At 40.2% G+C, this 27,914-nt stretch overlaps 6 protein-coding genes across 11 annotated transcripts; 4 read left to right on the plus strand and 2 right to left on the minus strand.

Annotated features, from left to right (window-relative positions):
- Nucleotides 1–16: 16 nt before the first annotated feature.
- LOC116203306 (probable rRNA-processing protein EBP2 homolog) lies at nucleotides 17–1,541 on the minus strand. Its single transcript, XM_031534988.1, has 2 exons — nucleotides 1,421–1,541; nucleotides 17–1,152 (listed from the first exon to the last, which is right to left on the minus strand). The coding sequence occupies exon 2, from the start codon at nucleotides 1,141–1,143 to the stop codon at nucleotides 271–273; it is 873 nt and encodes a 290-aa protein (XP_031390848.1). The 5' UTR covers nucleotides 1,144–1,152; nucleotides 1,421–1,541; the 3' UTR covers nucleotides 17–270.
- Nucleotides 1,542–5,293: 3,752 nt separating this feature from the next.
- LOC116203304 (protein EXORDIUM-like 3) lies at nucleotides 5,294–6,997 on the plus strand. The gene is made up of 2 exons (XM_031534985.1): nucleotides 5,294–5,898; nucleotides 6,066–6,997. Exons 1-2 carry the CDS (start codon nucleotides 5,299–5,301, stop codon nucleotides 6,645–6,647), a joined length of 1,182 nt encoding a protein of 393 aa, XP_031390845.1. The 5' UTR covers nucleotides 5,294–5,298; the 3' UTR covers nucleotides 6,648–6,997.
- A 3,829-nt stretch (nucleotides 6,998–10,826) lies between these two features.
- LOC116203307 (protein LOW PSII ACCUMULATION 2, chloroplastic) lies at nucleotides 10,827–12,189 on the minus strand. Its single transcript, XM_031534989.1, has 2 exons — nucleotides 11,715–12,189; nucleotides 10,827–11,146 (listed from the first exon to the last, which is right to left on the minus strand). The coding sequence occupies exons 1-2, from the start codon at nucleotides 12,157–12,159 to the stop codon at nucleotides 11,001–11,003; spliced, it is 591 nt and encodes a 196-aa protein (XP_031390849.1). The 5' UTR covers nucleotides 12,160–12,189; the 3' UTR covers nucleotides 10,827–11,000.
- A 1,688-nt stretch (nucleotides 12,190–13,877) lies between these two features.
- LOC116205373 (probable serine/threonine protein kinase IRE) lies at nucleotides 13,878–20,823 on the plus strand. 5 transcript variants are annotated; one of them, XM_031537961.1, is made up of 17 exons: nucleotides 13,889–14,578; nucleotides 15,162–15,229; nucleotides 15,351–15,527; nucleotides 15,601–16,968; nucleotides 17,078–17,250; nucleotides 17,415–17,667; nucleotides 17,907–17,962; nucleotides 18,083–18,194; nucleotides 18,293–18,385; nucleotides 18,584–18,785; nucleotides 18,895–18,980; nucleotides 19,281–19,369; nucleotides 19,486–19,537; nucleotides 19,627–19,683; nucleotides 19,770–19,940; nucleotides 20,155–20,235; nucleotides 20,320–20,823. In XM_031537961.1, the coding sequence occupies exons 1-17, from the start codon at nucleotides 14,176–14,178 to the stop codon at nucleotides 20,410–20,412; spliced, it is 3,534 nt and encodes a 1,177-aa protein (XP_031393821.1). In that variant the 5' UTR covers nucleotides 13,889–14,175; the 3' UTR covers nucleotides 20,413–20,823. The 5 variants fall into 5 exon arrangements, with proteins under 5 accessions (XP_031393824.1, XP_031393823.1, XP_031393821.1 ...); XM_031537959.1 differs by having other exon boundaries at nucleotides 13,891–14,578; nucleotides 17,870–17,962; nucleotides 18,054–18,194; XM_031537960.1 differs by lacking the exon at nucleotides 19,627–19,683 and having other exon boundaries at nucleotides 17,870–17,962; nucleotides 18,054–18,194.
- A 253-nt stretch (nucleotides 20,824–21,076) lies between these two features.
- LOC116205376 (UMP-CMP kinase) lies at nucleotides 21,077–24,579 on the plus strand. 2 transcript variants are annotated; one of them, XM_031537967.1, is made up of 9 exons: nucleotides 21,077–21,467; nucleotides 22,124–22,165; nucleotides 22,702–22,753; nucleotides 22,916–23,033; nucleotides 23,132–23,288; nucleotides 23,363–23,443; nucleotides 23,522–23,629; nucleotides 23,723–23,788; nucleotides 24,131–24,579. In XM_031537967.1, exons 1-9 carry the CDS (start codon nucleotides 21,354–21,356, stop codon nucleotides 24,143–24,145), a joined length of 753 nt encoding a protein of 250 aa, XP_031393827.1. In that variant the 5' UTR covers nucleotides 21,077–21,353; the 3' UTR covers nucleotides 24,146–24,579. The 2 variants fall into 2 exon arrangements, with proteins under 2 accessions (XP_031393827.1, XP_031393828.1); XM_031537968.1 differs by having other exon boundaries at nucleotides 21,086–21,434.
- Nucleotides 24,580–25,111: 532 nt separating this feature from the next.
- On the plus strand, nucleotides 25,112–26,070 carry LOC116205381 (21 kDa protein-like). Its single transcript, XM_031537972.1, has one exon. It carries the CDS (start codon nucleotides 25,211–25,213, stop codon nucleotides 25,811–25,813), a length of 603 nt encoding a protein of 200 aa, XP_031393832.1. The 5' UTR covers nucleotides 25,112–25,210; the 3' UTR covers nucleotides 25,814–26,070.
- The last annotated feature ends 1,844 nt before the right edge of the window (nucleotides 26,071–27,914 follow it).

Here is a 27,914-nt window from a genome sequence, read left to right on the forward strand (position 1 = left end):
GGCTTAGATCGAGAAGTTTCACCGGAAGCCGAGAATGAGATCAAAATCATCAACAAGTACATAGTTCCAAACAGATCAAATCTAGCAAAAATTGAGCCCTAGCATAATACTGTGATTGGAATCACCAAATGTTGCGGCATAAACAGAAACTGAACAAAATTCTATTTCTTCGATCTGGACCTGATAATTCACACGGTATTGTAAGTTTAACAGGGCTTCCCGAAGAGGCTTTTTCCACGAGAGAAGTGACCGTATGATCTGAGATCTATCTCACCTCTTTCTTTTCTTGTTTCCTGACGCACCACCCTTGTTGGAGTCCCTGAAATCATTAGTAGTCTCAGCAGTGTTCTGCTTCTTCATGCCCTTCTTCCCTCCAAACCCAAACTTTGAATCCCGAAAATCCCTCTTCTTCATCTTTCCCTTCTTCCCGCCCTGCCAAGCTTTCCCTCCTGACCGATCTCCCGGGCTCACCCCAGGCCTCTTCTTGCTCGACCTCTCGAAAGACTTCCCGTCCTCGAAATCTAGTGGCAAGTCGTTCCCCTTATCGGAAAACCCGCTCTGCTGCCTCTGTTTCCTCCACTTCTTGACAACCTCGATCTCCTCCTTCTTCTGCTTGGCCCTCTCCTTCTGCTTCTGGGCCTGGACCTCCTTGGCCAATTTCTTGGCTTCGCGAGCCTTCTTCCTCTCCTCAGCCTCCTCAATCTTCCTCTTCTCCGCCAGGAGCCGTCCCTTCACCTTCTCCATGTGGGAGTCTGACTTGACCATTTCAGCATAGTAGTCCGGAGGCCTCAGGAATGGGACCTCCATCTTCTGAAGCTTCTCAAAGGCCTGCCTCGTCCCCTCCAGCGCCTGTGTATAGAATGCAAGCTCCCGAGCGAGATCATCATTAACATCTACCTCTTGCGCCTGATCGATATCGACGGTGAGCTTATCGATCCATGGCAGGTTCTGTGGCCAGCTGATGTCTCCCAACTTATCGAGGAGCCCCTCCGTGTCGTACACGGAGTCCTTCGAGGGCTCCGATAACTTCACATCCCCATCTTCCAGCTCGGATTCGGATTCAGATTCATAATCCTCATTCACTTGGTCTTCTTGCAACTCATCTTCATCAGATAAGCTCACTTCTCTGTCGGAGATTCCCATGGAACAGACCTACGAAGCATAACAAGGAAAACCCATCTTCTCCAAATCAATAAACAGCACGAAAGTTCCTCTTTTACGCAGCAAAAACCACCATAAAAAAAGAGTAAATTTGAAGAAAAGTGAACGCATCAAGGACAAAATTGAAACCGAAGCATCCTATTCCTACGCAAAACGAAGATCAAAGCCTCCCAGTAAAACCTTGTCCTCTACGAGGAAATACGCATGCAACGTCCACAAGGAGAAACAAAAGCCTGCGGAAGAGGACCAGAGAGATAACCTGAAAGTGCGGGGGCGGTCCTCAGTGAGCTGCAGCGGCGTCCTTTCCCGGTAGAGAGGCGGCGAGGGGTTTAAAGGTGAGATTTTTTGAAGAAAGGAAGAAGAGCTGAGTTGAAGGGAGGGTAGTGGTGATAAGGGGAGAGGGATATGGGCTTCCACTAAGGAGCCCTAAAGGCCCATCTACCTGTTTGAGTATTGGGCTCACCAGCCCATTCCATAATGAGAAGCCCAAATCTATGTGGCAAAGTTTCTTGGGCTATGGTCCACTGGGCTTTCATGCTAAGCCCACTAATTATGACGGGGCAACTACATTCCGTGCTTTTGACCCGACTCAAGCTGAAGAAAATCGTCAACACTAGTGGCCTTTAGTCCCAAACCTTTCGGGTTGTTTTTCCATTAAAAGTTGATTACATTTCTTTATTTGCGTTATTTGTGCCAGTAATTGGTTTATGTATGAGTGCTCTTGGGCTCAGTTGAATAAGCCTAATTGGATAGTTACGGGGCTAGTCCCTTTAGGAGGCTAGATTTTAGTCTCTTTTGACTGTTAGATCGATTTCATTTAGGGATTCATAGTATAAAAAGTTGATTGTACCATATAGAATAGCAGGCTAGATTGATTCCCGAAGAGGACTTTGAATATTTTCGCGGGTTGAGCCTAGTCTCCGAAATCAATGTATAAAGATAAACAAATGATTCTTTCTTTCTCTGAAAGACAAACAAATGATTAAAGTTTAATCACATGGGCCAATCAGCATTATTAACACCGACACTGTTGATTAGATTTTGGAAATCATGTCGGATTAAGGACAGAATCTCTTGTTCTATCCATGTCATTTTCCTGAAAAGAATTGATTCTTTCACTTCTTTTTGACCTTTTCTTTTTTCTCCTTGATATTTGTATATTTCGTCAATTAGTGTCAAATTATGAACCTCATTCTCCAAGTCCAGCTTTTGTTAAATCACGTACAGTTTAATGTTTTCTATAGACCCGCTTCTCAAGGAAAGAAATTTTACTCTCCAATATTGTCTCGACTACATTCGCCGGATGATATATTTTGTATCATGTGATTAATCTTATTCATATTAAAAAAAAATCTTATTGATATTTCAATATAATGTATCTCGACTTATATTCTCTAAGGTTACATTTGATTTGTCGAAAAAAATTGAAAGGAATATAATGGAATTGATATTTCATAATTTCCTCCATTTTTTACTTTAATATCTCTTTTATGAATTGGAAAGAGTATTCTTTTAGAATGGTTTTTTTTTCTCCAAATGGAATGATGTTTCCTTCAAAAATTTATTTAATTAATGTTCATTCCATCATTTCAATTAATCTTTATTTATCTATGATTCATTTTCTTTGAGATTCATTATTCATATATTTAAATATATTTATAGAATTAAATCTCGATAAATAAATTCATTCTTTCTAATTACATTCTTCCACATTTTCAAATTCAATTAAAAAAAGATATTTTTCTCAATTAAATTATATTTCTCATTATAAAATCGATTTCATTCATTTTCATCATATTCCAGTGTATCAAACGTAATCTAAAAGATAAAATGATTCTATGGAGGATGATCTTCAAAGTTTGGAGAGTTGTTTCTGAAATTAATGGTGCAAACAACCCGAGCCAGTTCCGAATCTATAAGGCTCAAGCTCAGCTCGTTTATTTGCTAGTGAGATCGAGCTTAGGCTGGAGCTTGGTCAATCCTAAAAATCCAAGCTCAAGCTCAACTCGTTGACCGAAACGAAGGTTTGGGCTTGGGCTTAATAAGGCTTGACTTAGTGAAACGGAAAAGCTCTGACTTGTATAGGCTCGGATGAGATCAAACTTGTTTAAGCTCGAAACAAAATCAATAATTATAAGCTTATAACCCATACAACAAATAATATCATGAAAGTATGATTAAATGATACCAATTACAACTTTCCCTTATGGGCTTATATTATGTGCGCCTATAATAATATATATGAAAAAAAAAACTCATTTAAATTTGTGAGTTTTTCAAGTTAAATATTATTGAACTCGGCTCAACTTGCTTAACTAACGAGCTCGAACTTGATAAGATTGAATCTAAATTCGAATTTTTATTGAGCGAGTATGAACCGTTCCCGAATCGTCTCATCTCATTTACGCCCTTAATTGAAACTCTTCCTTACCTCCGTTACTATTAAGTTTGCTCTAATTTGGAAGAAACATTATACAAGAAAGGACAATAAAAAAAAACACGAACATACCATTGTTGTATAAGTACGTACGATATATTTATTGTTTTGCTAAGAAAAAAACATGTGATGCGCTGATATTTTGAAAATTTGTCTACTTACTAAAAGTACCAATCAATAAAAACTCAAAATGTTATCTTGGACTTGTTCTGTCTCGAACCGGATAAACTCCAATCAATTGAAATGTCAATCATCCCAAAGAAAATTAATAAAAATAAAGAAGAAAGAAAATTATTGGTCAAGTTATTTTTACGAGATCACGAAATATTCTCGATATGCTGTTTAATACTAATTTTTGTTCAATTATCAATTTAGTGTGTGCAATTAAGTCCCTAAAATGTCACCCATGGAATAGCCTTCTTTTTTCTTTTTTTTTTTGTAGAACTGGTCGAGATTTTTTGCTTGTGAGGTGGGAGCGGGACTTGTGTAGGGATGGCCACAGGTTTATATAATAGGTGATTGACCAATTTTACCAGTTGGGTCATGAAAAGAGCTTAAAAATTGAAGTTAAAATCCCGGTAGCGTTTGAAAAAGGTATAGAATTTCACCTAAAAATTCATCCCAAACCCGTCGAGTGTAAATTTACTAAATTAAGGTTCATATTTCTCATAATTAGAAAATAATGTTTGTTATTTTCTTTTATTTTCCTTTATTTTAATTCTAATTTCTAATATGTGCAATAATTATTTAGTGTTATAGTGTTGTGATTTATTTTTCTCGAATATGTTATGAGATTATAAGTGTTGTAATTTATTTTCTTTCGTACAATTATTTATTTGGAATTTATATTTGAATACTTTTTATTATTTGAATTTATATTTCTATTAATTATATTAAACTATTTTCTATAAATTAAATATTATAATAAGTTCATATAAACTTTTCAGCAAACTTATCAATAGGAAAAAATGAGTTCTCAGTGGATCTCTGCTAAATTAATTGGAAGAGTTTGAAAATTTTTCTTTAAAACCTTAATGGATTTAACAGGGGTTTATGATCGATTTTTCTTAATAAGTATAGAATAAATATAGCCGTCTCAAGCCCTTCTAATACGATCGCTACACTTGTGTGAAGCTGGTCTACTGCGTTGACCGCTCCGGCAAACTTTTTCGATAGTCGTCTGACATGTGGGACCCAGCTCCCCTCCCTCCTAATAAACTTCTCTAAGTAGACGTCCTTCCCTCCCCACGCGATTCCCTATTCCATCTGTCCTCCATTCTCCGCAAATCACTGCACCGTATGAACTAGTCAGTCACATACATACAATTCATAGAAAAACACTTCTAAGGTTTGATTGGGGCGTCAAATCATTACGAAGTCATAAATAAGTTGATTGAAGGCATATAGAATATGTCAATGTTTCTTGTATTAAAAGAAAAGGCATGCGTTATCTTTTCACTATTATTGGTTCGTTACATGATTTATGAAATCATAACCAAGTTAATTAAAAATATATAATGGATCAGGCCAGCTCGATACCGAAGAAAAAGACGTATCCAACCCATTAACTGTATCTTTAATATGTCTTATGTTTTGTGACGTGGGCGAGGATAGTATTCATTGTTAAGATTAAATCTATTAATAAAAATCTAATAACCTCATCATTATCAGTGCTCCTTTGCGTTTATTTATCTATATATATGTACAGGCGCTTCTCTCCTTTTAGGCTTTTATGTTTTATCACTCCCATAAGCACAACACAAGCACTATCCTCGCTTCTCTTTCTAATTAAAGATAAAAAAAAAAACTTTTTATCACCACCATTGAGAATGTGGCGGGGACGTACGGCTCCGTTCTCTCCTCCGGCCGCAGTTGCCCGCGCTACCCTGACCGTCCTGCTCGCTCTCCTTGTCATTATAAGCCCGACTGGTGCATGGCGCCCGTGGCCCCGCCTGGCCAATTCCAATGGCTCAGATGCCATGATCGGCGGCTCGAAGAAGTATGAGGGGTCGTCCGAGTTCGTGCACCTGAAGTACCACATGGGCCCCGTCCTCACGCCCAACATCACCGTCCATATCATCTGGTACGGAGTGTGGCATATGCCCCAGAAAGAGATCATCCGTGAGTTCATCAGGTCGATCTCCGCCACCAACGTGAAGCGCCCCTCCGTCGCCGGTTGGTGGAGCACTGTAAGGAAGTATACCGACCAGACTGGAGGGAACATCTCCGGCACGGTCCTCCTCGGTAAAGAGCGAGACGACCAACTATACTCTCATGGCAAGAGCCTCACTCGATTATCGGTCAGTACTGTCGTAATCATAGTTATTATTTTGTTTATTTTGGTAAGACCTCGGGTTTTCACGACTCGGTTGGGGTGTCACTAAGGTTTATGCCAAAATTCTTTGTTATCCATAAAAAAAAAAAAAGAAAAATGCTCGAATTCTTTTGTTACTATATATGGTAACAGGTACAGTCTGTTATAAAAGCTGCGGTCACGGCGAGATCGAGTCCTCTGCCGATCAATCCCAGCGGTGGGGTCTACCTAGTGCTCACATCCGAGGACGTTTACGTCCAGGATTTCTGCAACGACGTCTGTGGGTTCCATTACTTCACTTTCCCATCGATTGTCGGGGAAACTCTCCCTTACGCGTGGATTGGAAATAGCGCAAAACTGTGCCCCGCGGTGTGCGCGTATCCTTTCGCCGTGCCAACTTATATCCCGGGGATCAAGCCTGTGAAGCCGCCGAACGGGGATATTGCTGTGGACGGGATGGTGAGCGTGATAGCCCACGAGATCGCGGAGATGGCCTCGGACCCGCTGGCTAATGCCTGGTATGCAGGCGAGGACCCAAGCTTCCCCGTGGAGATTGCAGACCTGTGCGAAGGCATTTACGGGACGGGGGGAGGTGGGTCATACACGGGCCAGATGTTGAAGGCCAAGGATGGGGCCACCTACAACATGAATGGAGTCCGGAGGAGGTTCTTGGTTCAGTGGGTGTGGAACCATCTGGTGAGTTACTGCAGCGGTCCCAATGCACTTGACCAGTGACTCCGGGCCCAGGTCAATTCGAGTCATTTCTTGGGGCTTGGGCAGCAGCATGGAGTCCTAGCCATTTTCCGAGTAATGAATCGATTAGGTTCGGTAATCAAGGTTGACAGAACATGTAGTAACCATAGCATGCCTTCTCTAGAATCAAAATGCGGAATGTCCGCAGCAAAACTCTATTGGTAACCGAGTATAGTGAAAGCAGCCGAAAGAATGGCATATTTACATGCTCGGGTACAGTCTCGTGCGCACGCTCTCGCAATGCGAACCATCATTGTAAGCTAAACTAGTGAAAGATTGTTACAATAACCGTATTAAGAGATAATAAGTTACAGGTTATGCTTGCCCTCTTAGCATCAACTGTCGATGCCATTCTGTATTGCTTTTCAACTTCTAATCTATAGAGAACGTTCTGTTAGCATGGTATAATTACAGATTTGGCCAGGAAATGGATAAATAGAAAAATGGTCATGATGTCAAGACGTAGCACCCGTTATTGACTCCGGATGCCGGCAGATTTCGAACAGCTTGCACAACCATCGCATATACATGCCCCGACCCGCACCGACGATGTCAAGGGCAGTGAGGACAATGAGCAGAAACGTATTTAACAAAAGCAGAACATGACGTCTTCTTTGATTTGTTTTAAGAGGTCAAAAACTCAAGTGTGGTCCCGCTCTCTGCTCCTTTTCTCATTAAATTTCTATGACTTTTGCATACATGAGACTTCACAAGTAATGGCAAGCAATCATCAGCTTTTAGGAATTGCTTCCCTCTCGTCCAGTAACTAAATTAAATTCGTGACTGGGGCCTTCTCTTCCTCCTCCTTCATAAGAGGGTGGCGGAACGAGTGGTCCTACAGAGTTGTTGGCTGAAAATCATTAGGTGAGTCAGTCCCTGAGTCCACTCTTGCACAACTACAAGCACCTAATAACCACGATATATAGTGCAATTCGTAAACTAAGATTCATGCAGACGGATTTTATGTACGGTGAAGAAAGGAGTTTGAAACATACTAAAACTACCTCGCATTCAGGATCGGGTCGATGCCCAAGTTTGATTGAAAATATCTTATGATATAGCAAGAAAATATGAAAACGCCGAATTGCACACTTTTCAAACTTAATAGGACAAAAAGAGAGAGAGAAAGTACATTATTGTACATAAACTTACGCACAGACGCTACCAAATCAAAGTCGCGCATTAATATGTGATGGGTCTACTTATATAGTAATTAAGCAGCCTAACTTTATGTTTTGCAATAGGTCTCGTTACTCTTTACCAATAAATCAACAAGAATCATACAGCTGTTCCTTAGATGTCTTGTTGCAGGGCAAGATAATGAAATCGCTGAGGTTCAAATCTACACATTAATGCGGGAATCACAATCACATTTCAGGAAAAGGAATGGTAACCTTCCTAATTGGATGCCTAACAATGCATCGGCATTGAATCTAATGAAAACTTCGGTTTTCACAACTTATTTAGATATGAAATTATGCAAAAGACATGAAATTGGGCAAAGGAGGTGTGTGAAATGAAAGTCCTGCGAATTCTGATGTACAAGCTCGTTGAGATTTATTCAATAAAAGTAGATAGCCAGACAAACAATGAGCTTCCAAAATTCAAAAACTAGCTCATTAGAGTACACCAATGTTCTGTTACCTCTTTTTCCCCTGACAACTTAGTTGTCGATTACGTTGATGTTTGAAAACCATACCAACTAATGAAAGACCTGATTGAATGCATGACAAGTAAAGTTCCAGCTACCTGTTCCAACTAATGTTCCAGATGGACAAAAAACTTTGTCCAAATCACACGGGCAAGAATATTTTCAATTCCATCATTATCCTCTTCAATGGATTATATTGGGAATTGGAATTTCAATAACGGTATATCATGCCCTCACAGAAGAAAAGCATAATTTTGCCAACAAACTGCACACTAGGAATATCTATTAAGAATATGCATATGCACTCTTTGAAGGGTTCAAAGGCTTAAAACATGTTTCTAAGAAAAAAAAAAGCTGGACTTTGTTTCAAGTGGGGATCAGTTCTCCTAAATTTAATACCAAATAGAGGCAAAAGGACATGAGAGATCCATCTCCACAATTGACCTCAAAAGCAACCACCCCCAACAGTAACTAAAAAGGAGTAATATTGTCAATCAGTAAAATATACATCTGTGTCTATTATCAACTACTTTAATAACTTAAAATATTCAACGAGAACTTACTTCACAGTTGGAACCAGCAGAAGAGCAGAAGCGGCTCCTGAAGCTTCATGCTTGATCCACAAGCCACTATATGCGATTAAAAAACTTCATCAGCCACTTTTCCTTTCAGTACTTTAGTTTGATGCAGTAAACACCCTATGGCCAATGTGTAGGGGCAGCAATGTTGTTCCCAAAGAAGGCAATAAACAATAGGAATGTCAAGTGGAGGTGCTCAATTCTTGTTTCTTGTGACAGTTTATTGCAGTTTATTATGGGGCCACAGCTCCACGTACCAATTGGGTCTAAACTACATAAGTAAAAGCCTCCTGGAAAAGTTACATCTGTGGCCAGAGTCATAAATTGTATTAGTACATAATATTACAGACAGACCTAATTTATTCAGCTGAGACTTCAGCCAGGGGAGGGAAAAAAAAATGGAGTACTCAGCTGAGATGAACAAAGAGCTCCTGATAGCATTCCACACCTGGACAGACACATATTCAAGCATAGCATACTATACCTTTGAGTCAAGGCTTTGTCATGTGGAGTACTGAAATATATTCACCGGAATTTCTTATTTGTGCAGAAAAATATACCTAGCAGAAAAGTGCTCCAAGGATATATTTGGAATTTACTTTGCATTCCATGGGCCAGTAAAGAGCAAGGAAGAGTTGAGCATGCCGCGGCAATTCTAGAAAAGTTAACATACTTCTGTCTACTGCTGGACATAGCAGCAGGTCAAAATGGTTCAACCTACAATCTAATTAAGTGCTATGAATTATACACAAGCAAATATACTTACAAGTTTCCTTTATGCAATTTGATGTGTAGAACAAAAGATAAGGTTTCCCCTGGATATTCCAAGGCACACCTTCTGAAGAAAGATATGGTAAATTGTGGAAAGCACGGAGTTACCAAAAACTGCAGGAGCCATAAAATCTCGCCAGAAGCACCAAACTAACATGTTTACCCCTCTGACCTCGTAACATATCCTTCATCCTTGTGCATAAGCACAGCCCAATCAGCTAAGATACATGCTTAACAACTGAAGGTTCTCAGGCAGCAAAGGATATCTAAAACGTAACCTCAATTAGGAACACCATAGGCAAACAATTTAGTGCAAACAGAGTCATTGGCACAATCTTGATAAATTACAGTAACATGCTTTCAAGGCTTCATCCATTACAGAGCCATGTTAAGTCCAGATAACTTTCAATTAAGGCTAAACGTAGCTACACATAGAGAGACAACCTTTCTATTTTAACTCAAGATCATAGCTCACCAAAATTTGAAGGAAAGTAAAATATAAGACAGAAATTTTACAGACCGTGCTGTCTCCATGTTCCATTTTAAGCTTGGATGATTAATTAGTACCTGCTGTTTGACTAATGATATTGTCCATTTCCCAATTTTATAAATCTGGACGGACAAAAATTACTCAATAAGCACCACTTATACGGAAAAAAAAAAAGGAAAAACATTGCTCAACAAGTAGAAACCATCAGGGGAATTCTTTTGACAAGTATACACCAATGCGAAGTAGTATATACTTCAGCACAGTCAGCAGAGAAAAAACGAGGAGACGTGCCAGGAATTTCATTTGATGCTTACTAAAACAGGAGGAGAAAAGCAGTATTGGAATATAGGGTGTTTGGATTGTAAGTTAAAGTTTTTTAACTTTTAACTTTAACTCGACACACTACACAACAAAAACACACATTTCCCAAGTCAAAAATTTTAACTTTAATTTTAACTCAACACATTACACAACGAAAACACACGTTTCCCAAGTCAAACTTATAATCTCATCTCATTTGTCCTTTTCCACAATCAAAATCAAAATCAAAATCAAAATCAAAGTTACTTTTAACTCTGAAACCAAACGCACTTAGTATCCTAAACTAACAAACTAGAATGCCTTGGTGTGGCAGCATTTCCCTGGCTATAAAGGAAATAGAAAATTGGAAAGAGATTAATGGGGAAAGTTCCTATTGCTAACCAAAATACTCTATTCATCTCATACAATACATTGTTTGTGCCCCTCAATGGAACGAACTTAGATCAGAAAGCAGTAAGGGGTACAGTTAATTTTAGTTGCAGCCGTTTATACAATCTAAAGGGTATCAATTGTAATCAAATATATCATTTCTTATCTTTAATTTGCTCATTCTCTAGGTACTTCAATACTCCATATGCAACAGTTCCAGCAACAAACAAGAAGACTGTCGGGGTGAAGGACGGGTACAGATACTTCACGAAGAACTTGTCCCACTCCTCTGGTAAGAAGCCTGCAGGAATAAGGTTGCTTCAGTAATAAAGATCTGGAATTCTGACCAGTCAAGCTAATTATTAAGCGATACCATATAAATCAGCACTTGCTATATTAACAATCAACACAGCTAGAGATCCAAGAGGCCGCGAAATTCAATCAACATGCTAATCGTTCCAAATTTTGTGGAAGGAAATGATTTGGTCTACTATGCAATTATCACTGTCAATTACGAGCTTAAGATCATAGTTTTCTCAAACTTGACCATAATTGACTCCTTGCATCGCATATGAACTATAGTAGAGGCAAAAAGGCCATTAAAGCCTCAACTTTCAAGATCTATGGCCATCAGTAGATGGCTTAGAATTCTCCGATCCAGACTTAAACATGACCGATAAATTTGAATCATCCAGTGACATTAATTGTCCATTGCTTCCCATTATCAGATTGTGCCGCAAGTAAGACAGCATCAGAGACCTCCCACAGCTGTATGACACCGCATGAACAGAATAATTGATATCACAATGTCGAATCAGTTTATTACAATACAAACAGTCACTGTAAACGTTAAAGGAGCTGGACAGTACCAGAAGCAGCGAGAGCAATGCCTTCGATGAGAATAACTCCACCGAGACCTAACCAAGCGAGAAGGAATGCACTCTCATTCTTACTCTGCTCCCCCGCTCTGCTCTCATCTTCCTTCGAAATGAAAGCTGGCTTCTCCACCGGCGAACGTCTGATAATGGAAACTCTCTCTCTCTTCCCTTTCTGCTTCCTCTTACTGGTAACAGTCGCAGAACTCGCCTTGCTCGGAGATGCAGAACTCGATCCGAACCCTAGGCCCGGCGAGGCCGACTTCTTTGGCGAGGCTGCTGCTACTTCGCCGGAGTCGTCGGTTTCGGCAGCTGAGTCCTGGCTCTGAGAATTGATGACGAGTTTGTGTCCGGTGGAGCGTGGCAGAAGGACAGGCGCGTGAAAACGGCGATGGAGTTTTGCTGTGAAGGGAGTGGGACAGTGGATTGTTAGCGCCATTTTTCCGCTGTTCCGTGCGCGCGGGCGTGGGTCGGCTTTGTGCGGCTAGAGAAGGTTGTTGATAATTTCATTTAGATCCCAAACCAAGTCAATTTTCCGGTTTTTACCCCAAAATTTTATCCTTTTCTATTATTGACCCTATAAGGCTCAAATTTTCACTATTTCCCCTGCCATGTTATATAATTGTGCACTCCACATTTTAGTTTCTTATTACTTATTAAAAGAAACTTATTTAAAATATAACTATTGATTGCTTCAGTATCTCTGTTAATTTCCTTTGTTATTCTAGGTCAAAAAGGTTATTAGGATGCTCTACGATCAAGTCGACCTTTAACATATCAAATTATATGAAATTGTAACTGAAAATGATCTATATGAGATAAGAAGGACAACGTATTTATATTGCAGAGATATCAATCCTTTTCTTTTATTTTTGGTATATCTGTACAAGGTTTCATAGATGTGAATCCAAGGTATGCATAAATTTCCATCCCTTTTTTTTTTCCAATTTATTAATAATGATAGTTTATCTTGTGAAGATTGGATGTGAAGTCAAGGTGAGACATGTTCAACGGATGGTATTCAAGACTCAATTATTACAAACAAAAATGGATAAATAAATTGTCGGGTTATAAAGTATTCAATTGTTGTTTATATGATTCATCAATTGAATTATTGTTAATAGCACATATCATCATGAAATGACTAGACTTTAGATCATATTCGGTACATCGAAATAGAAAGGAATAGAATGGAACATCTATTCCCTTCATTCCATTTGCTCTCTACAATGAGTTGAGAGCATTCGCCTTTAATAGTTTTTCTTCAATTTAATGGAATGAACATTCTTTCGTAAAATGTAATGCTCATTTCATCATTCCAACTAATTTTCATACAAGTTTTCTTTTGAACTCCTAGTTATGTCTAAATATATATGTAAACTGACATCTTAGTGAAAGTTCATTTTCTTAATTACACTCCCTTGTATGTTCAATTTCAATACAAAAAGAGCATATATTCTCTCAATATTTTTCTTTATAAAACTCATTTCATTCCATTCCGGTATATCAAACGTAATATTAGAGCTCAAGAGCTCATTTGAATCATCTAACCAATGCATCGTAAAATTGACTAATACTAGTTGAAAGAGCGTTCTTCCTGTGTTGAATTAAATATTTTTTACTTAAAATAAATTGTTGAACAACAAATTGATCTATATATATATATATATATCATATGATAAAAAAGTTTAGAAATCCAAGACATCAACAAGTATACCAATGGTTAGTATCCTAATCTCGTAGGTGACTTAGATGGCTCACCGGCCAAATAAAACAGTGTGGTGGCGATTTCAATCCTAATTCGATCATAGGTCAAGTGAACTAGCTGAACCTAGAGTCAGCGACGAAGGCCTAAAAATCACGCCCGCACAATACAAGGGAACATAGATAATCGGCCGCAAGAGAATGTACAAAATAATAATTTAAAAGACAAGATACATTTTGAGACAATTGAAAAAGACGAGGGCACATTTTGGGGCCTTACTCGAATTATAGGGTGTAAATTTGACAAATACAAAATAGGCCGTTGGTCTGGTCAGCACCGCATGACGCAACTATTCGTGCAGATGAAACACACAGCTGCCAGAGAGGAGACGCCATGCCAATTGTTCCGTACACTTTCCCCCCGGAGGGGGGGGCGCGGGGAGAGAAGGTGGACCCACTTGATTATGGTTGGGCGCATGTACGCCGGGTCCAGGAAACTATTACGGTAGTCTAGTTCGCGGGAAGCACGTTTCGAAAGAGGAAGGGAATCCTTCAAAACTGAAAACTAACGCGTCACACTCCTCTCCCCCATTTCCCGCGACTCTCCTCTCTCTCTCATCTCTCTCTCTCTCCAAAATCATCCATGGCGATTCCTCGATCGATCTCCATCCCCATTCCTCTCTCCAGGATGCATCACTCTCCACTTACGATGCGATGAAGGCGACGGTCCTCATCGACGACCCAATCTAACATGTCGACCCCCGATCAGAAGCCCCACGCGACGCGGCCACCATCTTCCAACGCCCGGTCCAGGTTCCTGAAGACCCCTCCCATCCCTATCCATCTTCCTCAATCAGCCGTGGGCAGCAGTGGCGGCCACGAGAATGATGGGAGCTCGGAGGAAAAGCGCGACCGTGGGGAGGGGGAGCCCCTGCCCTCCCCACCGCCGATCCTACCGTCCTCCCTGGGCCTGAACCAGATTAGGACGAGATCCTCCGCCCCCATCTCGAACCTCAGGTTCTCCTCCTCGTCCGATACTACCCCCACAGCCTCGGATATGCCGAGTGAGGCTCGGAAAAGCCATGGGAGCAGAGGCGTGGATGCGAGGCCCAAATGGGCCATACCGCTGCCTAGGGCTGCACCATCGGAGCCAGGTTCGCCACCGACTGTTTCTTTTACGAATCTGCCTGAGATGACAGAGATAGATATAAGCCGGTATAAGGACTCCAAAGCATTTCAAGACTCAGAGCTTGATGATAGCTGTTCGTTAGGGGAAGGGTCGATGGATCGGTGATATATCATCTCTGTATGCAGTAGGAGTAAAATATTCCCTTGCGTATCACTCTACACGATTATTGTACTTTTTAAGCTCACGGCTTTGTCTTCTGTTTTCTGCTATCATTTGAAATGGCCGCTATTGGAAAATGAAAGCTACCAGAGAATGGAATAACGAAATACCGAAAGTCTGAAATAGAGTTTGTTTGGGTAGTGAGTTTGTTGAAATTAGCGTATTTGAAAAAGCGTGCGGTGATTTCTATCTGGACAGCGGAAGCCTGATAAAGTGAATTATACAGTTATTATTATGCAAGTGTGATTCTTCGATATTTTTTCGGCTAGAACTTCTTCTCCGGCCATTTAAAAGACCAATATGTTTCATTACAGCTCTATGTTAGATATGCTTTGGAAAGATAATTTGCGCTTCGCCAGTTTTGATTACTTTTATGTGATGATTTACAGGAAAAAAGGTCCACTGGAGTCAATCAAAATCGTTTCAAAATCCAACATCTGCTAATCCAGCATTGGAGGTAAAAAAAGAGCTTCCTGAAAGGATTTGTTTGTTTTTCCTGTTTGCTTATTAATGGTAACGAGGAGAGTAACGAGGAAGCTTTGTTTTGATTAAATTCTGTTGCACTGCTCTCTGCTTAGGCCAATCACGCGGCTTTTGCCAAGGAAATCCAGTCTCCGCGTTTCCAAGCCATTCTGCGTCTGACTAGTGGCCGCAAAAAGAAGACCCCAGACATCAAGAGTTTCTCACATGAACTGAATTCAAAAGGAGTCAGGCCATTTCCAGTTTGGAAGCCTCGTGCTTATGCCCACATGGAGGTAGTTTTGGCTTTTGCCTTCTTTTGTGTTGTTCATACCTGATCTAAATGACCTGTTTTATGCTTTCCACCAGGAGATCATGGTAGCCATTCGAGCAAAGTTTGACAGGTTGAAGGAAGAGGTTGATTCTGACTTGGGTATCTTTGCTGGGGACTTGGTGGGTATACTCGAGAAATCTTCAGAAACTCACCCTGAATGGAAAGAGAGCTTGGAGGATCTGCTGGTTATAGCAAGCAAATGTGCTAAGATGACACCGAATGAATTCTGGATCAAGTGCGAAGCCATTGTTCAGAACCTTGATGACCGGCGTCAAGAATTACCTATGGGAACACTTAAACAAGCCCACACTCGTCTTTTGTTTATCCTTACTAGATGCACGCGGCTTGTGCAGTTTCAGAAAGAGTCTGGTTTTGAGGATGACCACATTTTGGGTCTTCACAAGCTCAGTGATCTTGGAGTTTACCCCGAAAAAGTTTTGGAAGCTTCACAGCATGACTTCAGCGGTCCATTGAGTGTGCAGGAAGGGGGCGATAAGCAGACAAATAAGTCAAAAGTACAAGAACAAGGCAGCCATACTGCGAATAAAGATCAACAGAATAAAAACTCAAGTAGTGATGCTGATGGCTTTGACGTCAACACTGCTAGAAGTGCTGCTTCATCGACAAGTAGCTACAGAATGTCTTCTTGGAAGAAGCTTCCTTCTGCTGCTGAGAAAAATCGTAAAGGCTCTGATGTTGCTGACACACCTTTGAAAGATAAATCCAGCCGCTTGCAAGAAAAAACTGATTCAAGAAATGATTGTGATTTTCTTCATGCAAATCTAGATACTCCAACACGCCTTCCAGATAATAGGGAGGCATCCTCAGGAGGGAGAAGAGCATCCTGGGGATTAGCATGTGAGAATTTGATGATCTGCCGCATCTGTGAAGTAGAAATACCTACCGTACACGTAGAAGAGCATTCTCGAATATGTACCATCGCTGATAGGTGTGACCTCAAAGGGTTAAATGTAAACGAGAGGCTTGAAAGAGTTGCAGAGACGCTTGAGAAGATACTGGAATCCTGGACTCCAAGGAGCACTCCTAGAAGCATAGGCTCTCCAGGAAGAAGTGTCGAGGTAGCAAAAGGGGGCATACAGGGTATGCATGAAGAGCTAGAAGAGTATTCACCTCGAAAGGACAACTTCTCTCGGCGGCATTCTGAAGACATGCTCGACTCTGTTATGGATTCTGTCAATGCATCTATAATGCAAAATCTGAACGACAACTTTCGTGAATTGCCATGTGAAGCACATTCTGTTGTAACTACTGATCCTGGTAGAAGAACTTCCTCGGGAGGAAGCTTAACGCCACGATCGCCCTTGACAGCGCCTTGGGCGAACCAGATAGAAATGCTGGTTCATGAGGGAAAAACAATATCAGAACTCGAGAATTCTCAGCAGGTAGCTAAAGTTCTAGATAATTTCCTAGAAGGTCAAGCAAAAGTCCTGAACTGAAAATTCCAGAGTAGTCCGTAAGAATCACAATTTTATTCCTTAACATATTTTGCAGGTCAATAAGCTTCTTGAAATAACACGCTCTGTCGCAAATGTCAACACTTGTGACTATGGTGCTTTGGAGTATATGATTGCACGCTTAGAAGATTTAAAGTATGCCATCCAAGACCGAAAAGTTGATGCCCTTGTGGTGGAAACCTTTGGAAGACGGATAGAGAAACTTCTACAGTGAGTAGTTTTTTTTTTTATCAGATGGCTCACTTGGTCTGCCATTTTGTTAAAAATTATGGATAATACATTTCTAGCTTAGCAAAATTCAAAACATCAATTTCTCTCAATGGACTTTTACCTTCAGACATCTAAATTGATCTTGTTGGTTGGGCATTGTATAGGGAGAAGTACGTGCTTCTCTGTGGACAGATTGAAGATGAGAAAGCAGATTCATCAAATGCCATGGCAGATGATGAGAGCTCGGCAGAGGATGATACTGTTCGTAGTCTGCGTGCTAGCCCCATTAATAATACCGGTTCTAGGGATAGGACATCCATAGAGGATTTTGAGATCATCAAACCTATCAGCCGAGGAGCATTTGGACGTGTTTTCCTCGCTAGGAAAAGGGCAACTGGTGATCTATTTGCTATAAAGGTTAGATACACCCTTCTTCCTATTTTTCTCCTTATATCAAATGGTGACATTATGCAGTTTCTTTTCTTTCGCCTTCCTTTTTTTTTTATCCCCCTTTTTTTTTTCTGTTGATGACAAAATAAGCTGTGGAGCTGTTTTACTTGTTTGAGGATGGTCGAGGGAAGCTTTCATCTGAAAGCAAGTAGTATTTTCATCTCTACAGGTTCTAAAGAAAGCTGATATGATTCGTAAAAATGCAGTTGAAAGTATTTTGGCTGAGCGTAACATCCTTATATCAGTCCGTAATCCTTTTGTGGTAAGTTATTTTGAATGTTGTCTTGTCTTTCTTATTAAAGATGCATTGCTTTTATATGTTTTCTGATTACTTATAATTTGACCATGTACAGGTCCGATTTTTCTATTCCTTCACATGCAGGGAGAATCTTTATTTGGTCATGGAGTATTTAAATGGTGGAGACCTCTACTCTCTGCTGAGAAATCTAGGCTGCTTAGATGAAGAAATGGCACGCATATATATTGCTGAAGTTGTAAGAACAACTGATAATTTTCATCTGCTAGTATTAACTAGGCCATGCTTTCCTGTTTGATAAGTATCTCATATCTCATAAAGAAATTCTTCTCTCAGGTCCTTGCTTTGGAATATTTGCATTCTCTAAATGTCATCCATAGAGACCTGAAGCCAGATAATTTGCTGATTGGTCAGGACGGTCACATTAAGGTCAATAAATTGCAAATTTCCAAAGTTTCACGTTTCCGCTGTTATATACATTCTGTTATTTAAAAAAAAATCATTTAAGTTTAAAAATAGATTTTTATTTATCACGGTCGATTGAAAGGCATCAGTCAGACAATGTCCATGTTTCTTCAAAACTTTGCCTTAACAGTTCTCACAAATCTCTAATCCCTTTTGTTACAGTTGACAGATTTTGGGCTTTCAAAGGTTGGCCTTATCAACAGCACCGATGACTTCTCGGCTCCTCAGGTCAGCAGTGGAGGATTTCTGAAGGAAGATGAGACAAAAGATCAACATTCGATAAACAGAGAGCAGAGGCAGAAGCACTCCGTAGTTGGAACTCCTGATTATTTGGCACCGGAGATACTTCTTGGCATGGGACATGGTAAGTAACTTTTTTTTTTTTTTGGGGATAAATAATGGTAACTAAGTTAACCCCTCTTCGTCTTTAAAGATTTTGAGCTTTAACTTTTTCTTCTGGAAATGTTCTTCAGGTAAAACTGCAGATTGGTGGTCTGTCGGAATCATCCTCTATGAGCTGCTTGTGGGAATACCACCTTTCAATGCAGATCACCCGCAAGTATGTGTAGATGCTTCTCTAATGCGTAGCATATTAAGATCCTAATACTCATGTTGCTTTTTATCTTTTTTTACTTTTGATTGATGCTTTTGTGGCATAGTTAAGAAGCTCTTCCTTTCCCAACCATTACCTTCTGTCATTGTATTTTAGTGCATCACATAATTATCTTATCAATTTAACAATGAATATTGCACCTTCGGATACGAAATTTCTGTCCGATGCAGAGTTGTAGTTTGTGAAGCCCTTCAAACAATAGCATCATAGCCGCAGGCTCACCTGTTTCCGTACTTTCTCTTTCAGAATATTTTTGACAATATTATGAATAGAGATATACCGTGGCCGAAGGTTCCCGAGGAAATGAGCTATGATGTGTATGATCTGATTGACAGGTGAGATTCTTGATCCTAAACTTTGATGTGCTACAGTAAGCAGCTTCTACATAGTATTCAGCCTTTAACTAGTGGTTCATGTATTATGCTTCAATTACTGCCTGTTCTTTCTTCAGATTGCTGACGGAAAATCCAGTTCAGAGACTCGGAGCAACTGGAGCTGCAGAGGTAATTTCATTCTCGAACATCTATGCAAACTTTCCTGCATTGCAGTAAATTCAGAAAACTTAAAGAGGAGCTGCAAAATATCCTTACAGGTGAAGCAACATTCGTTTTTCAAGAATATTAACTGGGACACGCTGGCAAAACAGAAGGTTATTTATTTATTTATTCTACTTCAACTTGATTTGCTTCCATGTTGATGGATAGGTTTTGATATACTAGGTCTTCTTGGCAACAGGCTATGTTCATTCCATCGGCAGAGTCACATGATACTCGTTACTTTATGAGTCGATACATTTGGAACCCAGAAGATGAACACGTTCAAGGGGGAAGTGACTTCGATGAGATAAGCGACTCGTGTAGTGCCTCATGTAGCAGTGGTTCGTACAGCAATATGCAAGATGAGGATGTAAGCACTACTTCCTCGACTGCAGTTCTGCGACTTCTAATTTAGGAAAATTTTGAAATAGAAGACATTAGCAGAAAGGGAAAAGTTAATGTCGGTTCTCCACGGAATCTTGTCCGGAAATTATGAATCTTCAAAGAATAGGCTTCATGGATTTTTATTTACCGGTGCCGAACGAACTCTGTTCCCACTCTCATGTTTCTCGTGTTGGAAGCAGGGAGACGAGTTTGGAAGTTTGACAGACTTTAATGGCCCGACCCTTGCTGTAAAGTACTCCTTCAGCAACTTCTCTTTCAAGGTGAGAAACGACTCTCGTTTCCACGGTCATCGGTTGCAGTGAGCGGCTGGTTTCTTAACTCTCCTCTCTCCTCTCTGTGATCAGAACTTATCGCAGCTGGCCTCGATAAATTACGACATGGTCGTGAAGAGCAGCGCTAGGGACACCACCGACACCTCCAACTCTGCAGTTCCTTGAGAAGTCTAAGCTCCATCGATTGGAATCTGCCCTCCCAGATTGTCACATACGTTGGCATCTCCTCCCATTCAGCTCCTTCGAACATGATCCTGCTGCGAAGGCGATACAGTGTCCATGAAAAATCCACTGGACCATTCTTTCAAACCGAACCCCGATATGATGCCTCTGGGCAAAGGTGAGGCTCGTACCTTTGGCTGAAGAATGTGTATATCGTGCCAGGTTCTTCGATCCTTTACCCAGCAAAATGCATGCGGAGGTCGATTTTAACGGCGGTTCAGTCTAGAAAGCCCCAAAAAAAGAGTACTATCTGTATATACGTAGACTTTGATCTTGTAAGTTGAAATTTTGATCTTATGAGATGGTGTTTCTCTTATAAATTCTTACTAATATTGGATTTGGAGATGGTTCCAAGAGCTCTGGCATTTCCACGATTACCACTGGACTTAAGACTCGGCCTCTGCATCTGCTGCGTGACATTTTATACCACGAAAACATGTCGAAATTATACTGTTGATAATATAACATACAATAAAATTGTGAAATAATTCAGATCGAGAATTACACGTGTAAAATAGGTTAAACCGATTATGAGAATATAACTCAATGACATATTGAGTGCTCAGAGGATGGTACAGGAATCTGGAATTTGCTTGACGCATCTCGTATCATGTTCAAATCGGGATTTAGATTACGTCAATAGGATAAGAATACGTCGTCGGACATACTCCTCGCCCTCGGCACACATAAGTGAATATAGACGGGCCGAAAACGAAGCCTAAGCCCAAGGACCAGCGGTTGCCTCTCAATTCTGCCCGCCGGGCGACCCGAAACCTGTTCGACGAACCTCCTCTCAGGGAAGCGACGCCTCCTCCTCAGTTTCTCATGCACATCATCTGAGACTGCGTGAGTTGACGTTTCAGTTCTTTCACAGTACACTGCAGATGGCGATGTGGAGGCGCGTGGCTTCACTTTCCCCCTTGATCCGTTCTTCTTCTTCCTGCAAGCTCGCCTTCCTTAACCAGGTCCTCACCTCACCTGCCTCTCTTCTTCCTCAGGTTTACCGCCTTGCCTGCCTCTTCTCTGCTAGGAGGTTTTGAGCTCACGATCGCGAGTTATTGCAGAAATCGGTGCTCGGTTTCGCCATTTCTTGCGACTGTCATCTAATTTTATTGTCACTCTCTGTACTCAGAGCTCAATCTGTTGAATAATGAATTTCTCAGTGTTATTTGATGGAGCTGTTTCATTTCACAGCTCTTGACGTACAACATTTGTTTATAGTCTCTAAGCGGCTGAAAAGTGAAAATACAGGAGAAATGCTTGCAAAACCATATGCAGCTGCATTTGCTATGGTTCATGCTCGCGACGAAAAGGCTGCACATTATCTCGGCGCAACCTCTTACATGATTACAATGTCTTTAGGAGCTTTTGGAAACGACTAGGATTGTTTATCCATGGCCGCTATCAGGACATGTAGGCAGAGATACGGTAGTTTTAGAAGTCTCTAGGGATTTAGGAAATGACGTAACTTTCGAGGGCAGCCCGTGATGAGAATCAGAGAAGCATGGTCTGCTATATTTGATTATGTTTTCTCGGACTTTTGTAAAAATTAAGGGGGAAAACGGTGAGAGTAATTGTTGATTGCTATTGTCTAAGCCATCTATCTGCATTTTCTGCTGTCATAATTTATTCGTTTCTTTGCTGTATAAAACAGGTTGCATACCGGTTGAACATATCTGAGTTATTCACGACAGAGGTGCGCCTTCAATTTGCTTATTAGTCCTTCTCTTCATTTGTAACGTCTGAAGGTTGGGATGCCATACTACTGTTGTTGTTGCTATTTGTGTATTAGAATATCCTACTTACATGATTCCCGATGTTTAGCGGATGGAAGCTTGATGTTTCCTTTGTCTTTTGATATTTTTTAGACGTTCTGCTCCGAATATATACAGAAGAATCTGATAGTCTCAATCCCTGTTTTGAGATAATTATCAAGAAACGGCTTTTTAATTATATCATTACCTTTAAATTGCTGTGCATTGTCCTTTACGTTTTGACCACAACTCGGTGCTTGTTACGACATCCTCTTTGCTCATCATTAATATTTCACTATCTTCTGTATAAAAAATTTCAATTTCCAAGGAAAAACTCATCTCTCCTTTTTTTTTTTTTTTTTTTCTCTCGCCCCCTTCCTTTCCCCCTTCATTTACATGTGTATCGTACATGCTATTGTGAAAGAGGTTAGTTCATGTATAGTTTCAATATCATGATGAAAATTCTGTTTCTATGCAGGTGAATGAATCTCCATTGACAAAGAAAGACCTCTTCATAAGTTTTGTCTTAGGTAGTGTATTTGGATCTGGCTTGGATGTGTATGCATTTCTTCTGCTCCTGACACGTCTTTTTTGTTCATAACAATTGGTTTTAAATTGCTAAGATCTCCATCATTTCAAGTGGGCTGACACATGCTTACACATAATTATTATGTTCACATGCCTTTTGATAGGTGGTCCAGGTAGTGGGAAGGGTACTCAATGTGCAAAAATTGTTGAAACCTTTGGACATGTACATCTAAGTGCAGGAGAACTGTTGAGGAGAGAGCTCATTTCTAACAGTGAATGCGCGTAAAGAGGAATACTTTATGTTTTATTTGCAAATATAACGTATTAATTCTTAACGATTACTCTTGCAGTTGCTAATTTTGGTGGACTCATTATCACAGGGCTATGATTCTAAACACAATCAAAGAAGGAAAAATTGTCCCTTCTGAAGTGACGGTGAAGCTAATCCAAAAAGAGATGGAATCAATTGACAATCATAAGTTTCTTATTGATGGGTTCCCCAGGAATGAGGAAAACCGCAAAGCATTTGAGAAGATTGTAAGTTCCCTCTTTTACCCTGTGTCTGGAGGAACTATTGCAGCAATTGTTAGATTACGTCTTCATGAACACAGATTAGAGCAGATCCGGATGTTGTACTTTTCTTTGATTGCCCTGAGGAAGAGATGGTGAAGCGAGTACTGAATCGTAATGAGGTGCATATTTCTGTTGTTTGTATAGTTTAAATATATAGGAAAGTGCTTTTGTAGTAAGACCTAAGCTGCCTGTTGCAGGGCCGAGTTGATGACAATAAAGAAACAGTTAAGAAAAGGCTAGAGGTGTTTTATGCATCTCATCTTCCCGTGATTAACTATTACTCACAGAAAGGAAAACTATACAAGGTACATTATAAGTAACTGAGATGTCCTTCTATTCTCTCACCTACTTAATATATTTGCTTTTGACAATGGACATGATAGAGCCACTGTTTCTAGATTGAAGCGGTGGGAACAGAAGACGAGATTTTTGAGCGAGTGCGTCCTGTATTTGCTGCATTTGAGGTATAACTATTCGAGCTATATCTTTCAACCAGCATGCTTTGCTTGGCCACTCGGCCAAAATGCGTGTCCTATGGAAGCACAAATCTTATTTTATAATCTAAGGAATACGCTTTACAATCTTCCCCACGTACATACTCCCGTGAAAGTCTTGTTCATCTCCTTAGAACGCATTGGGAAGTATCATAATCTATTTGAGATTATTAATTAGTTTTTCATTTTTATTAATGTAGAACAGTTCACTGTTCCTGCTTAAGAGAAGAAACTTATTGTGAATGGTGTAGTGTTGATACCTTTTACTCCAATACAATCTGAAAGTGGCTCCGGTTTTCTTCTTTCCTGCAGCATGGCCCTAAATGATGGGTGCTGGCTGCATTCAAGAATTTAGGCCAACAATAGGAAGGAAAAGAAGTGAGGTTCCTCTGCCATTTTGTGCCAGCAATAAGAGATTTGTTGCTGATCACCGGATTTGTGCTTGTCATGGATCTGAAGATTTCACTAGCCTCGTAAGTTTCGCAGCCCAGAGAGCCAACCGGATGTATCTTTAGCGGTCACCCCATATATTCTACTAACCAGCGATTCTGGATAGAAGTTCCGATGCTGTCTAATCTGCAATTTCTCAGTCCTGGGTACGCGGATACCTCAAGAACCACTATATGTTGTTGTTTCTTCGTGTAATTACTTTTGAGATCGCACTTTTAACCGGTTTGCTACCTCCGTAATGTAACTGGTCTTGTCTATATCGACATATGGTTTTGGAGTGACGAGGAGGAATCAAACGGACAGTCTGGACACGAGAGAGCATCTTATCTTATCTATAATGAGGCCTGTCCGACATGTTGAACAATTGCCTACAACAGTACCCACCAGCTGGGCCGTACAGACAACATTGATATTCTTAGTCTCCAATAATTTCAATTCTATTATTGCAACTTGCTCGGGCAGGCAGGGAAGGACGTCGGCGAGGAAGGAAAAACGTTATGGGCCTTACCGTTGATTTGGCCCTACCGTCTTAAGATAATAATTATAATATTATACGTGTACGTAAAATTGCCCAACTAGAACTTTGACAAATTTTTGCAGCCTTAAAAGTGCTTACCCCCTTAATTGTCTGCTTGATTCCTGCGAGGTCCCTCCCTCTTTTCTTTTCTCAATTTATTTCGGTAGCGGCAATACAAAACGGAAATAACGCCGACTCCTTGTCCACGTACCATACAGTTTTTCCAGTAAATTGAATTAGGTTATAATGTCGCACAGAAGGGCCCGCCTTCAATTGATCGGGCCCATAGGAATGGTGTCTCGCCTTTATAAAATTGCATGACCAACCTACTCCATTATATCACATTCCCTAGTGAACTCTCTCTCTCTCTCTCTCTCTCTGTTCTATCGTAACAATCATTCCTCTCCCAAAAGAAGAAGATAGTAATGGCGAGAGCAATGGCGTTGATCCTCTTGGTCCTCTCTTTCCTCTCCATTTCCTCGGCTTCTACCACCACCGTCACTAAATCATCGGCCGCTGTGGCCGCCAACTTCATCAAGGCCCAATGCGGCGCCACCGAGTACCCGGCCCTGTGCGTGGAGTCCCTATCTGCCTACGCCAACACGATCGGGCAGAGCCCGCAGGAGCTGGCCCAGGCGGCACTCTCCGTCAGTATTGGCCGGGCCAAGGCGGCCAAGGGCTATGTCACGAGGTCAGCCAAGCTCAGCGGGCTGAAGAAGCGGGAGGTGGCGGCTATCAAGGACTGCCTGGAGGAGATCGGGGACTCGGTGGACAGGCTGAGCCGGTCGGCCGAGGAGATGAAGAAGGTGAAGGGGAGCAAGGGGCAGGAGGAGTTCGTGTGGCACGTTAGCAACGTCGAGACGTGGGTCAGCGCCGCCCTCACCGATGATAACACGTGCATGGACGGCTTCTCCGGCAAGGCCCTCAACGGCAACCTCAAGGCCTCAATCCGGTCGAGGATTGTCAATGTGGCTCAGGTCACCAGCAACGCTCTCGCACTCGTCACTCGCTTCGCCTCAAAGCCCTGAGCAGCATACATACATGATGATCATTAAATTAAAATTAATTAGATCATATAGAATATAATGGATGTGAGATGTTTTAAACTTTCGATGTCGTTTTAAAGGTTTGTACTGTTGTTACATCTGTTTTGGGCGAGTGTAATTTGTTTGTTTGTAAGAAATTACCCTCTTTAGTTTTTTTTTTGTAATTTAAAAGAATTAGTGGAGATATATATGTATATTGTGTCATATTAATGAGAATTAGATGTTAATTATCATGGTAATTAATCATAGGAATCTCTTAATAAAAGTGGCTGCTCCGTATTTCTCACAGGCTCCTTAATTCGTGTGCACCTAATAATCGGAAGTTAATGACTTGTTTGGTTTCAAAGTAGGATTTTAAAATTTCACTTTAATTTTTTTTTACTTACAACAAAATAAAATAACTTTTACAAAATCAAAGGGTGAATTCCGTTTATATCATTTTTTTTTCATAATAAAATAAAATAATTCATACAAAGTCAAATGGTGAACATCATTTATATCATTTTTTTTCAAAATCAAAATCTTATTTTTAAATCAAACGCGACATAATAATCTATGCTTGGACAGAGCCATAATAGCGTATACGGCTGGCATAAATCAAGAAACACAAATGAAAAATTGCATGATCTAGCTTGTCGATTGTCATATCCTATAATAGTTCCTTAAACACCACACCCCCCCCTTCCCCCCCCCCCCCCCCCCCCCCCCCCCCCCCCCCCCCCCCCCAAAAAAAAAAGAAGAAGGCAGATAATGGTTTTTCATTCAATTGGCCCTGGTGATTATTGTTTGTGTCTCGACAATGATCACACTTACAAGATGCGTATTATGTATAAGTATGATATGGGTTACTACTACTCAGGATAGGATAAGGATAAGTTGGGGTGTGAAAGAAGATAAGGAAGCGCAGGGAAGGACGACATTTTGATGGCTGGCGGGAGAGGAGGACTAGGCTAGGCAATAGGCATGAGTGTGACCACTTGCGGAGCAGATATTTGTCGTTGAACTCTGCCAAACAATAAATTTATTTATTGAATAGATTCTCATAATAAAATATAAATATAATTTTTTTCTTTTTCTTAATACATAAATTATGAACTTTAGGAAAACGTTAAAGATATCGAGCAGCAATTTGGGAGGAGGGCACATGGGATGAGGTGACAATTTTGGAAATATGTGGACACACTGACACTCCCCCAATTCCCCAAATTCGGTAGGCTCTTTTTTTCTTCTACAAAGGCAGGCCAATGGGAATCCACGGATCGGAGCACGCAACCCCATAATGACATTTAAAAAAGGCAAAAAAAAAAAGATATAAAAAATTATCTCGTTCCCAGTCCTCATTAGCGGCCAGTCCCATTGATCTTCTCGTGTGGTAGATATTCGATTTATTGGAGCTTTTCATCCGATGAACATTGTATTATTTAGGAGAAGCGCGCATGCAAGGGAGGGAGAACGTAACATCCTTCCCTTTGCTTTTTTTCAAACCAAAATTGTAGTGCTGAAAGGAAGGGAGGCGCGCAAGTCACTTAATATAGTCGCTTAAAAAAAGTTAATATAGTCACTTAATTATATGATTAAAATTTGACATATCCAATGCATTTGACTGAAAAATGCATGCAATATTTATAATAAGTTATATTTAAATAATTACATCGATGAATCGTAAAAATTATAATTTATGACCTCAAAAGTATAATCTTAACGAATTAATTTACCAGAACAGCAAAATATTGTTGCTAATGCTAACTAACTTAAAATAGAAATATTCAAGCATTTGACGTGAAAATATTTAATTTGATAATTACTTTAATAATTTATATGATTTATTATATGCATGTATATGTATATCAAATGTATTCATAAAGGGGGCGGTCTAGGTAAAAAAACGTATACAGTAGGTCTAGGTAAAATACATATACAATATATTAATATATGTTTATATTATATTTATATCAAGTGAACCATGTTAGAAGTGTTTCTTTTTTATACATGTTTGAATAATATTACTAAGGTTATTATCAAAAAATAAAAAGAAAAAACTCTGTAATCATTAGGACCAAAAGTTTTCTTTATTTTTTTAATT

The sequence above is a fragment of the Punica granatum genome, chromosome 4, assembly GCF_007655135.1.
Source record: "Punica granatum isolate Tunisia-2019 chromosome 4, ASM765513v2, whole genome shotgun sequence".
NCBI classification, from domain to species: Eukaryota; Viridiplantae; Streptophyta; class Magnoliopsida; order Myrtales; family Lythraceae; genus Punica; species Punica granatum.

Coding starts and splice junctions, on each gene's coding strand:
- LOC116205376 (XM_031537967.1), top strand. CDS start 21,354: ATGGCGATGTGGAGGCGCGTGGCTTCACTTTCCCCCTTGATCCGTTCT. Junction 23,034..23,131: donor ATTTCTAACAGTGAATGCGC/GTAAAGAGGAAT, acceptor TCATTATCACAG/GGCTATGATTCTAAACACAA. Junction 23,289..23,362: donor GCAAAGCATTTGAGAAGATT/GTAAGTTCCCTC, acceptor TCATGAACACAG/ATTAGAGCAGATCCGGATGT.
- LOC116203304 (XM_031534985.1), top strand. CDS start 5,299: ATGTACAGGCGCTTCTCTCCTTTTAGGCTTTTATGTTTTATCACTCCC. Junction 5,899..6,065: donor AGAGCCTCACTCGATTATCG/GTCAGTACTGTC, acceptor ATATGGTAACAG/GTACAGTCTGTTATAAAAGC.
- LOC116203307 (XM_031534989.1), bottom strand. CDS start 12,159: ATGGCGCTAACAATCCACTGTCCCACTCCCTTCACAGCAAAACTCCAT. Junction 11,147..11,714: donor CATTGCTCTCGCTGCTTCTG/GTACTGTCCAGC, acceptor TTATTCCTGCAG/GCTTCTTACCAGAGGAGTGG.
- LOC116203306 (XM_031534988.1), bottom strand. CDS start 1,143: ATGGGAATCTCCGACAGAGAAGTGAGCTTATCTGATGAAGATGAGTTG.
- LOC116205373 (XM_031537959.1), top strand. CDS start 14,176: ATGTCGACCCCCGATCAGAAGCCCCACGCGACGCGGCCACCATCTTCC. Junction 14,579..15,161: donor GGCTGCACCATCGGAGCCAG/GTTCGCCACCGA, acceptor GATGATTTACAG/GAAAAAAGGTCCACTGGAGT. Junction 16,969..17,077: donor AACTCGAGAATTCTCAGCAG/GTAGCTAAAGTT, acceptor CATATTTTGCAG/GTCAATAAGCTTCTTGAAAT.
- LOC116205381 (XM_031537972.1), top strand. CDS start 25,211: ATGGCGAGAGCAATGGCGTTGATCCTCTTGGTCCTCTCTTTCCTCTCC.